At 42.2% G+C, this 17,064-nt stretch overlaps 1 protein-coding gene and 1 non-coding gene across 2 annotated transcripts in view; one reads left to right on the top strand and one right to left on the bottom strand.

Moving 5' to 3' along the window:
- Positions 1–17,064, top strand: part of LOC116516457 (lysine-specific demethylase 4B-like) — a 175,515-nt gene that overhangs the window by 22,995 nt on the left and 135,456 nt on the right. The window contains exon 2 of the mRNA XM_032228978.1: positions 14,551–14,600. Within this exon, the coding sequence (XP_032084869.1) occupies positions 14,551–14,600 (50 nt within the window). The remainder of the gene's footprint in view (positions 1–14,550; positions 14,601–17,064) is intronic.
- On the bottom strand, positions 8,263–8,381 carry LOC116523733. The gene has a single exon (XR_004257104.1). It is a non-coding gene; the product is annotated as a 5S ribosomal RNA (ribosomal RNA).

The following is a 17,064-nucleotide window of genomic DNA, read 5'->3' as shown; positions in this document are numbered from 1 at the left end:
CAAAGTTCCAATTTATTAAGGGAGCCATCTTGGCACATCTAGGAAAACCCAAATCTGAAAGCTTCCCAGTTTTCCCACCCGGTTGAAAGTTCAATATCTTGCTCTCACACCCACAAGTCCATCACATGGTCCCATCTTCCACTGGCATACTGCCAGTTCCACCCATCCAGTTCCTGTTAGGTGCAGAGGTGCAAAGACAAAGGATGACCTTGGTTTTCTGGAAAGAATGTTGTTATGGCTACATCGCATCTAACTCCCTACAATCCCCCCTCCCATTTTCCCACAATAGAAAATGCATAGAAGAATAAATAGAAAGTGTGGCAGGCCAAAGATCCAAAGAAAAGATGGCTGCAGGCCTGACAATCATCCTTTCAGTCATGTCCGACTCTTGATGATTCTGTAGGCCCAATCTCTCCACATCTTCCCATATTGCACTACTTCGTACTCACATATACCTCCAAAACAGATCTGGAGCCCCAGCACATGTTTTGCGATCAATCCTTACCACACATATTCCATTGTTCCCTAGAAAATACCATGGAGTACGGTGTTTGTTGCTCTTTTGGCCTCCAATCACAATGCCACGATTTTCTGAATTGAAGTTTGGTCCAAGATTGATCGATTGGGTGAATTTTGACTTGAGAACCAAGAGGTTTTGCTCCTGGCATTGTCACCATAGCTCTTAGGGTTGACTTCAGGTGCTTTTCATGAAGAGCCTGCCAATGTCGCTTTCAGAACTGGTTCGATTCTCTCCTGTCCCTTTTCATTCTTGTTTGGACTCAGGAGCAGAGACACAGCCCTGTTCCCCACTTTTATCTCATTAGTTTCCAGAACTGGCAAGAGATGGCTAGAAAATGTTTGATTTACCCAGATGAAAGATATTTTTCTATGTCTGCTGATTAAATGTATGGAAAACTGATATTTGTGAGTTACTCATGAGGTATTTGTGAGATAGTTATGAATTGGGGAGGGGGGCTATATGAATCTGATCAATAAATAACACAAATGACTTGAGGATTTAGAGGTAAGGGGTGAGCAGACAAGCAGGACATAAAGAATTTCTTTCTATGAAAGAGTCTGTTTTATTAGAAGATACAGTACAGATAGTCCTCAACTTACAATCACAACTGAGGCCCAAAATTTCTGTTGCTAAGGGAAACATTTGTTAAGTCAGTTTTGCCCCACTTTTTGACCTTTCTTGCCACAGTTGTTAATCATTGCAGTTAGTAAGAAGGTGGTTCAATGAATCTGGTTTCCCTTCTTGACTTTCCTTGTCAGAAGGTCGCCAAAGCTGATCCCATGACCTCCAAGGCGTTGCAACCCTCATACTTATGAGTCAGTTGCCAAGCACCTGAATTTTGATCACGCGATGATGAGGATGCTGCAAAGGTCACAGGTGTGTGAGAAATGGTCGTAAATCACTTTTTTCAGTGCCATTGTAAGATAATATATGGATATATGTATGGACAGACAGATAGAAAGATTTAGATAAATGATATTATAGATAACTAGATACAGAGAAACAATAGATGGATGGATGGATGGATGGATGGATGGATGGATGGATGGATGATAGAGAGAGGTAGGTAGGTAAGTAGGTAGGTAGAGAGACAGAGAGGCAGATGTAGGCAGGCAGACAGACAGGCAGTCAGATAGGTAGAGATAGACAGACAGCCCTCAACTCAACTGATTTTAAATGGGCCATTGTTTACTCTCTTGGGTGCTGTTCCCCTTTTCAGTAATTATAGAATGTTAAAAGCTACGTAGGGCCTCTTTTCCCCAAACCTTGTGCAGACACTGTGAAATTAATTTTTCACTTTCCAACATGAGTTGGATGGAGGTGACATTTGCAGAGGCCTCCGACTTGCACCCTTTGCTCTTGGTATTTGCATTTTGCTAGAAGAAGGTCACGATGAGGTTGAGTAATCCTACCTAGTTAACTACTATGCGGTGGCACTGAAGCCGGGAGTAATGCTGGCAATAAAGAGAAGAGGACAAAAGCAGAAGTGTGCGCATCACTGCAGAATTGTCAGATTTTGAAATTCTCCAAGAAAAACCCAGCGATGGGAGGTGAGCATGGTGAAGCTCGGTGCAATCAATCCAAAATCACATGATCAGCGGTTTCAATATTTCCTAAACTTTTGGTTGATTGGGCAATTTTCCATTCTCCTTTGATTAAAGCCGAAGGCAAGCAGATCACCCCTAGAAAGGACAATTATTTATTTGTCAAAATAGGCAACCAGTGTTTTTTTTTTTTAAAGTAAAGGCCAGTCCACGTTGACTTCTTAAGTCATTTTACAAACCATTTTGCTTGTTTATCTTGCTTATTTGGGATTTAATGAAAATCCGTTTTCATTCAATATTTTTGCTATGTCCTGAAAAATATTGTCTTGGAAGCTTCCAAAATTTGTCAATCGGGTATGATAGGAAGAAATCAGTGAATGTCATTTGGTTAAAAATTGAAAGAATGATTTCAGGGGGAGCAGTTAAGTTTGAATAGGGAGTACACTCTGAGCTTGGTGGTTTTCTTGCAGACGTTTCGCTACCAAACTCGGTTATATCTTCAGGGGTTTGTGGAGAGGAGGAGGAGGATTGTGGGGTCCTTGGTGCTCTCTGAGCTTGGTGGTTTTCTTGCAGAAGCTGCATTACCTAACTAGGTAACATCATCAATGCCAGAAATGCCGCTCCCTTCTAGACTGATGATGTTTCCTAGTTGGGCCATGAAACATCTGCCAGAAAACAACCAAGCTCAGAGAGCACCAAGGATCCCCCCTTTCCACACTTCAATCCTGAGCTACATCTATTCTCCTCAGTAGGCATCATTCTCTTCAATAGGGATTACAACCAGAAAAAAACAGGAAATTGTCTGAGGTTTGTTTTGTTCTGAAAATAAGATTTTAGTGGTTTAAGTGCTTGAAAACGAGGCCTTTAAAAGAAAACAATCTAAGGGGCTTTGACATATAGAAGAGAAGGTCCCCATAGAACAAAGCGCTTTTGACTTCGAAGCGCTGCATTTCTGATACTTCTTCTGCCTTGTCAAAAAAAATATGATTTACGATTTTGTCTTTGCATCCTAAGATGGTTGGCCTGTCTTCCTCTTTCTTTGACACAGTCGTTTAATTTTAAACTCAACGGGCATTTTGGTTATTTATTTTCATTGTTCTTGGCAATAATTCCAAGCTGTTAGACAGGAAAATTGTATTCAAAAATGCTGTTTCACACTTTTATTGTTTGATGATGTGGAGTGATAGAAAATAACACATTTGCTTGCCTTTATAGTCGGGTAATTATTCACATCCATCACCCTATTCTAAGGGAATAAACATCGCCTAAAAGAAATTGCACTATTAATAGCAATCTCTTCAGTAAGAATAAGAGGCATTTTTCTTGTGGGACTGTCCAATTCAGAGATCCCGGGAAAGCAATGATAAAGCTTCAGCTTTTTGCTAAACCAAAGATTTTATAATCTCCTTCCATTTCAAACAGGAGGGTGGATTCTTAGGCTGTGAATCAACGAATCAGATCCAGAATACTAAAAGAAGGTAGATCTGTCATTAAAGCCAAGCGGAGATATATACACCACTCCTTTCCTTAGCAGATAAAGGGCTGCAGCTGTCATCATCTCTGCTCATTAAACGTGTTAATTAGTTTATTTAGATTTGGGGTCCTGCAACGTTTAAAAACTGTAATTTTTTTATATACCGTATTTTTCGGAGTCTAAGACGCACCTTTTTTCCTCAAAAAAGGCTGAAAATCTGGGTGCGTCTTATACACCGAACACAGCATTTTTTGCCTCCCGAAATGGCCATGCATAGCTTGTAGGAGACTTTCAGAAAGCTCCTGGGGGCTAGGGAGGGCAGAAATGAGCAGAAAACGGGCCGTTTTTTTGCCCCCCAGCTCCCAGCAGCACTCTATAAGCCTCCATAAGGTTATGCATGCAATTTTTTTTGACAAAAAAACGGCCTGTTTTTGTGAAAAATGGGCCGTTTTTTGCTCGTTTCCCCCCCACCCCTGAGCACTCTGCAAGGCCCTCCGCTCCCAAGACTATTCATACCTTTTTTTTTTTTAAATGAGCCCGTTTTTGAGAAAAACAGGCCGTTTTGGGGAGGTTTGCAGAGTGCAAAAACTTTTTTCCCCTTTTGGAAAGCCCTTTAACTGATTGATGAGAATTTCATTGATCAAGTGTTGTGCCAGCAGAAACACCACCTATCTACTGTATTTCTCTCTATCTTTATTTCGCTCTCTCTATCCCTCTACCTACCTACTGTATTTCTCTCTCTCTTTCTATTTCTCTGTCTCTATCCCTTTATCTACCTACCTACCTAACTACTCTCTCTCTCCCTACCTATCTACTGTATTTCTCTCTCTCTCTCTCTCTTTCTCTCTATCCCTCTACCTACCTAACTTCCTACCTACACTCATTCTCTCTCCCTACCTACCTACTGTATTTCTCTCTCTCTCTCTTTATCCCTTTATCTACCTACCTAACTACTCTCTCTCTCCCTACCTATCAACTGTATTTATCTCTATCTCTTTATTTCTCTCTCTCTATCCCTCTACCTACCTACTTACTCTCTCTTTCTCTTTCTCTCTATCCCTTTATCTACCTACCTACCTAACTACTCTCTCTCTCCCTACCTACCTATTGTATTTCTCTCCCTGTCTATCCCTCTATCTACCTACCTACATTTTTTTTTTAAAAAGCCTCTTCAAAACTTTGGTGCGTCTTATACTCCAAAAAACACGGTATATAATTACTGGTTTTGCTTGTATATTTGTTCCACTCCCTCCCCCCAATTGTTTTCAGCAAAATATTGAATAACTAACTGACAGTGAGAATTGCACAATTACGGCCCTTAACCTTTGAAGTCCCAAAATGTTCCATGAAAGGATGCAAACGGATTATCGGAGCAAAGGTTTGCTACAGATACTCCTCGACTTACAACAGTTTATTTAGGGACCGTTCAAAGTTAAAACGGCCCTGAAAAAGTGACTTATGACCATTTTTCAGATTTAACAGCCGTTGCTGCATCCCTGTGGCCACTTAATCAAAATTTCAGATGCTTGGCAACTGGCTTATATTTATGAGGTTTGTAGTGCCGTTACTAGGTTAACAACTGCAGTGATTCACTTACCAACTGCAGCAAGCAAGGTCGAAAAATGGAGCAAAACTCATTTAACCAATGTGTTGCTTAGCAACAGAAATTTTAGGTTCAATTGTGGTTGTAAATCAAGGACTGCCTGTACACTGGGAATATGCTGTTTTTCCCACCATCTCAATTCAGCCATCTCCTACAAAGCAAGTAAGATAACACATTATGCAGTTTCTTTTGCTTCTTTTAATGGACAATAATTCTTGCAATCAGGCAGTCCTGTCAATTCTTTTTTTATCACCATTTGTACATTTTAACAGCCATATTCTTCTCTTAGCAAACATTCTGCTCATCTATTTCCTCTAGTTCTTTGCAGTTTATATTTATAATCATTATAATCATTTAAGGTTTTTTGATGATCGATAGATTAATTTTCAGGTCTTTAGTCTTGGTTGCATCAGTATAACATTCACTATGCATCATTTGGGTTCTTGGCTAATAAGATAGGATGGTTTGCTTTAAAAAGTAGGCTTAAATTCGTATCCGCAGACCACTTACTCTTAATGCTACATTCTTTATACATTTATGGCTAATATTAAACAACCAAAAGAATATCAGAGATCTTTCTCCTTCTCTCTGCAATTATGGATGTATTTGATGAATATCTGCAGAGAAGTAGAAGTATGAATGAAAGAATTAAAGTGTATGTCAAAAAGTAAAAAATTTAAGTTGTTAAAGGGTGCACAGCTAGTCCTCGATGGAGTCTGTTGCTAAGCAAGGCCGTTGAGTGAGTTGCGCCCCATTTTACAACTTTTCCCACACCATTGTTAAGCAACTTAACGAGTTCAATTCCCACACACTTTGGGACCATGATTCCAGAGTGTGTAGTTTAAGGAATTGGGAACTGGCTTATATGAATAAGACAGGCCTCCCCCCGAATTGGAGCCTAAAAGGAAGCTGAAACAAGAAACATCGGATTGCTTTGAAAGACCAAATACAGGTAGTCCTCAACTTACGACCACAATTTAGCTCACATTTTCTTGTTAAGTGAGACATTTGTTAAATGGGTTTTGCCCCCATTTTACAACCTTCCTTACCACAGTTGTTAAGTGAATCTGGCTTCCCCGTTGACTTTGTTCGTCAGTAGGTTGCAAAGGGGGATGACGTGACCCCGGGCTACCCTGCAACCATCATAAGTAAAAAAAACCAGTTGCCAAGCATCTGAATTTTGATCCTAGGGATGCTGCAAAGGTTGTCACTTTTACTTGCTTTCCATAGTTGTTAAGTGAACCACTGCGGTTGTTAAACTACCCTGTTTTCCCGAAAATAAGACCTCCCTGGATAATAAGCCCAATCGGGCTTTTGAGTGCATGCACTAAAATAAGCCCTCCCCCCAAATAACCCCTCCCCGAAATTATTGCAACACAGCAGCAGCCATGAGGTGACCACACTGGCCGCCTCCTCCACCTCAAAAATAATAAGCCCTCCCCGAAAATAAGGCCAAGAGCTTACTTCGGGGGGGTCAAAAGAAAATAAGACCCTGTCTTATTTTGGGGGAAACACAATAGTAACACAGCTGTCAAGGCCCTACAAACATCATAAATATGAGCCAGTGGCCAAGCGTCTGAATTTTGATCTTGTGGCCATGGGGATGCTGCAACGGTCATTAAGTGTGAAATATGGTCCTAAGTCTCTCTTTTTGGTGCCATCCTAACTTTGAACGGTCACTAAATGAACTGTTGTAATTCGAGGAGTACCTGTATTTGAAATAAAGAAATAAAAACTCTCCCCCTTTCCTCCCTCTCATTTTTGCTCGGTCTCCTTGTAAGTCTATTCAGCGTGGGGTGGATTTCCCCCCCCCCCCAGATTTGCAGAGCCATCCTTAAATAAATAAAAAACCCCATCCTTGATATTTATTCATGTGAGAGGTTTCTCTTTATGAATAAGAAGCAGGCGAGCGAAATTGCTGCACGCTTGAAGTGTGCTATTTGTGCACTCACCTGTGTGGAGTCTCCAGTTGCCCCTGGCAACTAGGCAAATGATTAAATACCCAAAAAAAAAAAACCCCAAAAAAACCCTGCCCTCGAATGATAAGGTAGAAGCCGGATCAGGAACAACAACAGCCCAGAGCCAGCTCTGCAAGTTAATGATAATGGATGGGTACCGGTTATAGATAGAAGTCTAACATCTTGGCTGGCTTGACTCACGTAGCTTCAAGAAAATTCACTTATTCTTCAAAGGCACCGAAGGCTTGTATGCTTTTTTTCCCCCCACCCTTTTTTTTAAGTGTTGAGAAAACATTTCACTTAGTGGGAAAGTCTGGTTAAATAAGCATCTTATTTGAAGCAGCCAGACTGTTCAGTTTCTTGAAATGAATAACAGAGTGACTGCCTTGTGTGTGTGTGGGGGGGGGGGGGAATCCCTGTATTGCAATCGCTCTGCTAAAATCACAGATTAATCCCAGTGATCAGTTTCACTTTGATTGGATCCAAGATTTTGCCCAGAATTCTTACATTCTTATTAACATGCTCTCCTGGCTGTCTAGAAAAGAATTGCAGGGAAACCTATAGAAGAGACAGTTTGGTCTAGTAGTTAAAGTATCAGGCTAGAAAGTGGGAGACAGGGAGTTCAAGTGCTGCTTTGACATGAAAGCCAACAGGGTGACTTTGGGCCAGTCACCAGGAGACGATGAATACTAGTCCCACCTTTAAGCACGAAAGGCGGCTGGATGACTTTGGGCCAATCACCAGGAAAAGGACGTTGGTCTTACCTGAACGTCTATTTTCTGATGGGAGGAGGGAATGGTCACACGTGGGTTTTATCACAGCCTGATTGGTCCAAGGCTGAGAGGAAATCTATAAATACCGGTGCCTGTCCATTGCTGGCCCAGATTCTCGAACATGAATGGTACAACTGAAAAACAAGAAACAACACAACAAACCCCGGGAAACACCCCCCGGGCCCTCCCCTTGGCCCCAACAGACAGAACTCAGGGCGGGTTGTGACCATTCCCTCCTCCCATCAGAAAATAGACGTTCAGGTAAGACCAACGTCCTTTTTCCAGAATGGGAGGAGGGAATGGTCACACGTGGGACATACCCAAGCTAAAGTCCCAGGGAGGGAGAACAGGAACTCTAGGGCCCAAGGGGAGCCTCAGCCGCCACCCCTAAGCCTACAGCACCCGGTATTCCCAGGCGGTCTCCCATCCAAGTATTAACCAGGCCTGACCCTGCTTAGCTTCCGAGATCAGACGGGATCGGGCGCTTTCAGGGTAGTATGGCCGTAGACCTATCAAACTACTCTACAGCTTGGACCAGGCTGAGAGAGAATCTGGGCCAGCAATGGACAGGCACCGGTATTTATAGATTTCCTCTCAGCCTTGGACCAATCAGGCTGTGATAAAACCCACGTGTGACCATTCCCTCCTCCCATTCTGGAAAACAGTGAATTCTCCATAGTGGGGGAAGTAGCATCCAGACTGGGTTGACTTCATCCGCTCTTTGATTGGACTGAGCCCGACAAGGCCTTTAAGCCACGCCCCTGTTGTCAGGCAATCCCAGTTTTGACTCAGTCCATCAATTTGGATGGCTGTGTCATCCTAGTGTTCCAGTGGAATTTGTAAAATATTGGATTTAATTGTCAATTGAGTGGAAGCTTTAAATCAGCGCAGGAGCGCTCCGTCGTTCCCTTTAGAGGTTGAACGATGAACCATGGCTTGTTTAAACACTACTTCCTCCCTATGAGAATAGGCGTATCAGGTAAGGAACCAATGCCCTTTCTAGTCCCACCTTAAGCATGAAAGCGAGCTGGATGACTTTGGGCCAATCATGAGGAAACAGAGAGTTCTAGTCCCGCCTTAAGCATGAAAGCCAGCTGGGTGACTTTGGGCCAGTTTCCAGGAGATGGTGAGCTCTAGTCCTGCTTTAGACATGAAAGTTGGCTGGGTGACTTTGGGCCAGTCACAAGGAGATGGTGAAGTCTAGTTCGTCTTGGCCATGAAAGGCGGCTGGATGACTTTGGCCTAATCACCAGGAGACAGTGAGTTCTAGTTCTGCTTTAGACATGAAAGCCAGCTGGGTGACATTGGGCCAGTCACACTGAGATGGTGAAGTCTAGTTGTGCTTTGGCCTTGAAAGGCAGCTGGGTGTCTTTGGGCCAATCACCAGGAGACAGTGAGTTCTAGTCCCACCTGAAGCATGAAAGCCAGCTGAGTGATTTGGGGCCAATCACCAGAAGACAGTGAGTTCTACTCCCTCAGTAGCCGTGAATGCTGGCTGGGTGATGGACAGAAAAGAGGAGGTTTGGCTATGTTTTGCTGCCATGAGTATTTGTAAAAATAATAAAGATAGGATATAAATGAATAAAACTCCTTATAAAACTAGATACTGACCCTGTGACACTGGTGCCATAGAAACCACAGGGATCAAAATGCAAAAGAATAATATATATGTAAGTAGGAATGATGTGTGTGTATGTATATGTATGCATCTTTGTGGTTTTTTTATGTATGTCTACACACTCAAATTTATTTTTGTTTATTAAATTTATGTATCTGCCCAACTCACACATAGGTGACGCCAGGCAACTTACAAAATTTTAAAAAACCCACCAGGTAGTAAAAATCCCACTCCAATCCCACTTCCCTCTTCACTCCATGAAAACAGCAACACCATCAAACCAGCAATCAAATTTATATTAAAAAAATCAGATAGCTGACAACATCTAGGACACTTGACTAATTCCCACGCTGAGCTTGTCGATCAGAAATGTCGGCAGTTCAGCGGTTCAAATCCCTACCGTCGTGTAACGGAGTGAGCTCCCGTGACTTGTCCTAGCTTCTGCCAACCTAGCAGTTCGAAAGCATGTAAAAAATGCAAGTAGAAAAATAGGAACCACCTTTGGTGGGAAGGAAACAGCGTTTTGTGCGCCTTTGGCATGAATTCATGCCGGCCACATGACCACAGAGACTTCTTCGGACAGCGCTGACTCTTCGGCTTTGAAAGGGAGATGAGCACCACCCCCTAGAGTCGGGATCGACTAGCACATATATGCGTGGGGAACCTTTATCTTTGCCTTAGGACATCATCAGATATTCCTTCATCTAGATTAGACTGGTGTTTTTTAAAAAAAAGAAAGAAATATAAAATTATGTCTGCATTATTGCCAAGAGAAACATATGGACTGTTCCTCACGCTCATCAGGAATGAAACTAAAGTTGTTTTTTGTCTAAAAATGTACATCCCAATTTTTCTAGCGCATATGCACAGTTCATATGATACAATTGTCCTCCCCATTTCCATCACAGCATCCACATGTTTACACACCAGTTTCTAAGTTCTGTAGCTATTCCTTGCTTTCACTTTTCAAGATTACGTCTAAATATTTGTTTTGTTTTGTTTTTTGTCTTGGAAAATTGCAAGTACCCATTTCCCTTAAGCTTTTAGTAACATAAGGCCAGGAGCTTTGATAATTATTTTATGTGTCTCCTCCTTTTAACAAAAAAAGAGAAAATATCTATGTTAACTCTACTGCCTTCGTAAACCTCTTTTCCCCCCTCTCCCTCCCCTCCAAACACAGGGGGAATTTCAGACAAACTGGCAGAAATATTTCTGGGTGTTTGAACATCTCTCTTGTTTTGACACCTCTCCTTGAGGTTAATGAGTGAACAGTTTGATCTTCCTTGACATTTTGACTTTTTCCCTCCAAAGGCAGCCGGTTGTAGCTGTCTCTTCTGGAGCAGACGAGCCAAAATGCTTCGGTTAGTGTTTGGCAAGATGTAAGAAGGACACACACTGGAGAGATGAGAGTTGGTCCCAGGGTGTATAAAATGCTGGCTTGTTTGGAGCAGAATTAGTGAGATGTCAGCATGCCATTGGGCGGCCGATGGAGTTTGGAGGCAGAGCTTCGGTTAAGGATTTCTGGGGGCTTAACAGGCAGCCTAGGTTTTGTCTAAACTTCTAAGCACTGTGATGGCGAACCTGTGGCATGCATGCCACAGGTGGCACACGGAGTCCTCTCTGCGGGCACGCGAGCCATTGCCCCAACTCAGCTCTACTGTGCAGACACCCGCGCCTTCCGCTGGCCAGTTGATTTTCGGGTCTCTGCTGCACATGCAGGGGTCGGCGCATCTGGGAGATGCGTGCACAAGCGTGGGGGCAAGCCCCCCCTCACACACCCCATTTTTGGTTGCAGGAGGTTTCAGGGAGGCCTGATAGGCCCAAAACAGGGCACTGGGGGGAGGGGCGCAGGATGTGGAGCACACGAAAAGGTTAGTCATCACTGATCTAGCATTTAGTTAGGGTCATCAAGCATCTGCAAGAAAACAAGTGAGCTCAGAGAGCAGCAAGGACCTTACAGTCCTCCTCCCCCTTCTCCTCCTCCTCACAAACCCCACTCTCTTCTAGCATTGATGATATTACCTAGTTGGGTAATGGGATGTCTTCAAGAAATTAAGAGAGCACCAAGGAGTCCACAGTTCGCTTTCTCTTCTTAATTTGAAAGAAAGTAGTGCACCCCCGCCCCCTTCTTCTGAGCAAGAGTATGTTGGTGGCTCTTAGCATGACTGGCAAAACTACAATTTCCCCCCCTCACTTTCCTGATTTTTAAACTCAATTAATGCAGTTTTCTGACTTCCTATCCAAGCCGCTCCGTACTAATTCCATGGGACATCTCTCTAGAATTCAGTTAGGCACTTCTGCAAAGGATGATAACAGGGCAGCCACGTTCCAACAATATTAACTTCAACAGCCTCACAATTCAATTAATCTTATCTTTCTAACTCCCAATTACAGGCGGTAATTAAGTAAAAATAGCATCGTAATCCAAAGAATGGCATTCATCGTTGACTGCCTCCTAACAGTGAATGAGCCTCAAACTTTCAACACATTCCCAGAAGAAATAGGATAGCTCATTTCTTGCTAATCCACCAGAAGAAGCGCTTGGATCTGGACTAATTTATTCATTGTTTTATTTGTTTTATGTTAGTGAAAAATGACTTTAAAAAAATTAAAATTCAAGGCAAGCAAAACAGAGAGAAGTTAAAGGTAATGTCCCAGCGCTCCTTTTCTGTCCATATTTTCTTTCTGGATCGCCCACTTAACATTAGCGCATGAGTTTGCTGATCACTTCAGAGGAAAAACATCACTTTGATCTAAGTTTGGGATATATCTTTTTTTTTTAAAGAAGATCTTTGTCTCAAGAGTCTTTGTAGCTGTCAATGAAAGAGGCTTCTCCTATGGGAAACCCAGGAACTTACCAATAGAAGAGAAGATTTGTAGCTCAGGGTTGAGCTGTGAGGTCCATGGTGCTCTCTGAGCTTAGTGGTCTTCTTGCAGATGTTTCATGGCCCAATTGGGTAATGTCACCAGTGCTAGAAGAGAGTGGGGTTTGAGGAGAGGAGGAGGAAGAGAAGAGGAAGAGGGAGGAGAGGAGGAAGAGAAAAGGAGAGGAAGAGGAAGATAGGAGGAAGGCAAGGAGAGGAGGAGGAAGGCAAGGAGAAGAGGAGGAGAGGGAAGAGGGAGGATGAGGAGAAGGAGGAAGAGAAGGAGAGGGAGGAGGAAGAGGTCGTCCTTGGTGCTTTCTGAGCTTCATGGTTTCACTGCCCAACTATGTAACATCATCAGGACAAGCCATAGGTACAGTATGGAAACAGAGCAAACTCCACACACTCTTCTAGCACTGATCCATTTAGCACCACCAAGCTCATATGTAACATCATCTGTGCTGCAAGGGAGTGGGGTTTGCGGAGGGAGGAGGAGACTGTGGAGTTCTTGGTGCTTTCTGAACTTGATTGTATCTGATGATGTTATCTAGTTTGGTAATGAAACGTCTGAAAGAAAATAATCAAGCTCAGAGAGCACCAGGCCACCCCCACAAGAGCTTGATAAAGGAAACCCATTCATGCCCAGAGAGGCCTTGTCTAATAACCATTTGTTCAGCGACCATTCAGAGTTACCGTGCTGCTGAATGGATGGCAGTTACAACTGGTCCTCAAAGTTTTGGCTCTTGTATCACACCCATCCCCCCCAATCATGTGATCTAAGTTCCTTAGATCCTTCTAGCACTGATGATGTTCCCTAGTTGTGTCATGAAATGTTTGCAAGAAGAGAACCAGTCATGTGATCAAAGTTTGAGTGCTTTCTACAGGGGCATAGCTTTCTAAACTCTAGTGGACCGTTTTCTCATCACTCATCCTGTCCAAGCTTCCTCAGGAGGAAAGGGGATTTTGTTTATTTATTTAAAACATTTAAATAGGATAAACTCATTGATATGTATGTGGAATAAACACATGTTGGAACCTACTTCTCTGTTTCTTTCCTTCATCTGGGACTTTCAAGAGGAAATAGAGAATAATTTCAGAGTGCCCAATACGGATTTTCTTTACCCTGAAACGGGCTTTTCTGAGCTGATGCATTCAGTGGCAGAATATTTTTTTCACACTGCTGTAACAGTTTAGCCACCCCCTTCTCTTTCTTTGCTTCTTGTTTGGGAAAGTGGGGCTCCGAGCAAGAGGTTAATCTTCCATGATCCCATGGTGTTTAAGATAACTGCAGGATCTTGTGTTCCAATATCTCAGGGGCTGCCACAAAGAAGAGGGGGGGTCATCTTATTTTCTAAAGAACCAGAAGGCAGGACACGAAGCAGCGGATGGAAACTATTCAAGCAGAGAAGCAACCTCAAAATAAGGACAAATTTCCTAACAGTTAGAACAATTAGTCATTGGAACAACTTGCCTCCAGAAATTGTGGGTGCTCCAACATTGGAGACTGTTAAGAAGAGTCTAGACAGCCATTTCTCTCTCTTTTTTAAAAAAGTTTTTTTTATTTTTTTTACAAACATATCGTTGTGTGAACAGTGTGGCACTGGAATGTCTTACATTTTAGTACAAATAAAACAATATTCTTCATATTTAATACAGTCAACAATCTTACAGAGTTTTAGTAATAACACACATATATTGTTGAATTATAATCTTTCATTCTTTGATCATTCAGTATTTCAGTATATTATTTTTATACCAATCTTCATATTCTAAATGTCACTCCTTTTACTACGAATAAAATATTAACAATCATATTAGTTGTGTTTAACAGACTTATATACTGTAGTTCTAATAATAGTACACAGATTCATATTAAATTATAATCTTCCATTGTTTATCCCCTTTTTAATATTTAGTTTAGTCAACCATTTCTCTGAGGTGGTGTAGGGCTTCCTGCTTAGGCAGGGGGCTGGACTAGGATATCCTCCCAAGGTCCCTCCCAACTCTGTTATTCTCTTATTCATGTTTGAAATAATGATTAGAGAAGGGAGGAGATGTTTGGATAGGGGAAAACTCCTGGCTGGTGGGTTGTGAAGGGCAAGGAACAAGCTTTCTCCAACAGATTCCTAATGAATCGATTTGGGAGCAGAAATTCTAGGCTTAATTTTTCTGATGAGTTTTCCTTTCCTTTGCCAGGTATGCTATACCTCCAGAACACGGCAAGAGGCTGGAAAGATTGGCCAAAGGTAAGATCATTCTGCACATCAAAGGGGCTGACTGTGTGTGCCTGCTCAAGGACTAATTTGGGTCAAATGAATCAATAATGTTATGCAAGATTTGATGCTACATAAGCTAAAAATATGCCTGAATCTGTATGTGATGATTGGAATCGCTTCTGTGTGAGGTGCATCCATTGTGGTATCCTGTGACCAGTTCACATATCCTGCCTTCTAAAGTTACCCGTTGAGGTGTCTCTCCTAAGCCTTTTAGTTTAAAGCAGTTTTTAACCTGTGATCCGTGGAAGGGTCTGATGTCATTAAAAGGGGTCTGCAAAGGCTTGAAGAAATATTATGATTTAAATCTTCAGCTAAGACTTGGGGTCCGTGACCACAAAAGTAATTTAAGGTTATTTTTAAATAAAAGTTATTTAAGATGCTGAGTTTGTCCATCAGAAAGGTCAGACGTTTGGTGGTTCAAATCCCTAGCGCCGCATAACAGAGCTCCCGTTACTTGTCCCAGCTTCTGCCAACCTAGCAGTTCAAAAGCATGTAAAAAATGCAAGTAGAAAAATAGGAACCCCCTTTGGTGGGAAGATAACAACGCTCCATGCGCCTTCAACATTGAGTCATGCCAGTCACATGACCACAGAGACGTCTTCGGACAGCGCTGGCTCTTTGGCTTAGAAACAAAGATGAGCACCACCCTCTGGAGTCAGGAACGACTAGCACATATATGCGAAGGGAACTTTCACTTTTTACCTTGGTGAAGAAAACTTTGAGAACTACTGGTTTAAGGCATTGTGCTAATCCAGCCAATAATGGGGAAAAAACCCACGATTTAAATACAGGGGTCCCCAGCTTCATGTGTGCATGTATCGTAACACATAAAACCATTCTCACTGGTCAGTGGAAAACTGACCATAATTTTAACCTGACTGTCTATTGTCGACCTCATCCCATTCCCAAGAGGTCTGTTAAGGGAGTGTGCATAAGCGCACCAGTGTGCCTACTATTCCTGTCCTACTGTCTCCATTGATTCGTACCCATTGACTATGTTCATATTTATGTTTATACTTACACCTGTTATCTTTTACATGTTTGACAAACTAAAATAAATAAAAATGAAATAAAACAATTTTTCCATGGACTGCGGAAGGGAATGGTTTCACACACTTCCACACATGCGCAGATGAAGCCGGATCTGTGAGAAACAGTTTTCCCATGGAACCAGTCCCTGGTGCCCAAAAGGTTGGGGACCACTGGTTTAATACACAGTATTTTTTACTGGGAGCAGTCCTGAATTTCTGCTTGGGAAAAAATTACTTACAAGTGAAAATCTTCTATCAAAAGGAGGATAATTTATCTGTCTTAAATTCAATAGGTTTCAATTTTCTTCCGTCACGCATAGACTTTTGTCTTAGTGCCCTTTTGCCTTCTTAACTGTCGTTAAGAATATAACTGTGAGTAGCTGTTCTATTACACCTGACTTCTCTATTCTTCAAAATAATCAAGATAAAGTGAGTGCCAAGGAGAAATAGCAGAAGACTCTCTTAAAAGAGCTTATGCCATATTTTTATAATATAGACCTCAATGGAGGCTTCTTCTTCTTCTTTACGTAATGAGGCCCAGGGCCATTTACAATGTTTAAGACTAGCACTTTGACTCAGGCTAAACAGAATCGCTATTAACTATGGATAGTCCTCGACTTACGACCACAGATGAGCTCAAAATTTCCATTGCTAAGCGAGACGGTTAAGTGAGTTTTGACCCATTTTGCCACCTTTCTCGCTACAGTTATTAAGTGAGTCACTGCAGTTGTTAAGTTACCAACACAGTGGTTGAATGAATCTGCCTTCCCCATTGACTTTGCTCATCAGAAGTTGATCCCATGACTCCAGTAATCGCCATAAATATGAACCAGTTGCCAAGATACTGGATTTGGATCACATGACCATGGGGATGCTGCAACAGCCATAAGTGTGAAAAGTGGTCATAAGTTACTTTTCTCAGTGCTGTTGTAACTTCCGACTGTCACTAAATGAACTGTTGTAGGTCAAGGACTACTCGTAATACGTGTTCTCTAAACAGCTACATTTTCCATTCTTGATTTTCAGTACCCGTGGGATACAGACCAAGGGTGAAGCCTGACTCTTGACTCTTACCTAACTGACTATTTTCTTTTCTTTTTTGGGGGGGAGGGGGGGACGAACAATAAAAAGGCAGGCAGTTACTTATTGGGCTGCCCCTTCAATGTCAAATAAATAGAAAAAATACATGAGGTGTCTGGATGAAGGAAAGCATCACGCCCGTCTCTTAGGAAGCCATTCCCTCCGGCGACATTGCACAAAATAGAAATAACATATTGAAAACCAGTGACTGGAAAATGAGAGCTGCAAACCAATTTTTTTATTCATACCATTTTCTCTTGGTCATATGTCAAGCTTTTTACAAAAACCGGCATTTCCCCCAGCGTCAAAATCTCCATAAATCC

The sequence above is a fragment of the Thamnophis elegans genome, chromosome 1 (genome assembly GCF_009769535.1).
Source record: "Thamnophis elegans isolate rThaEle1 chromosome 1, rThaEle1.pri, whole genome shotgun sequence".
NCBI lineage: Eukaryota > Metazoa > Chordata > Lepidosauria > Squamata > Colubridae > Thamnophis > Thamnophis elegans.
The sequence above is the reverse complement of the archived record's forward strand: the minus strand, read 5'-3'. Positions and strand labels throughout refer to the sequence as shown.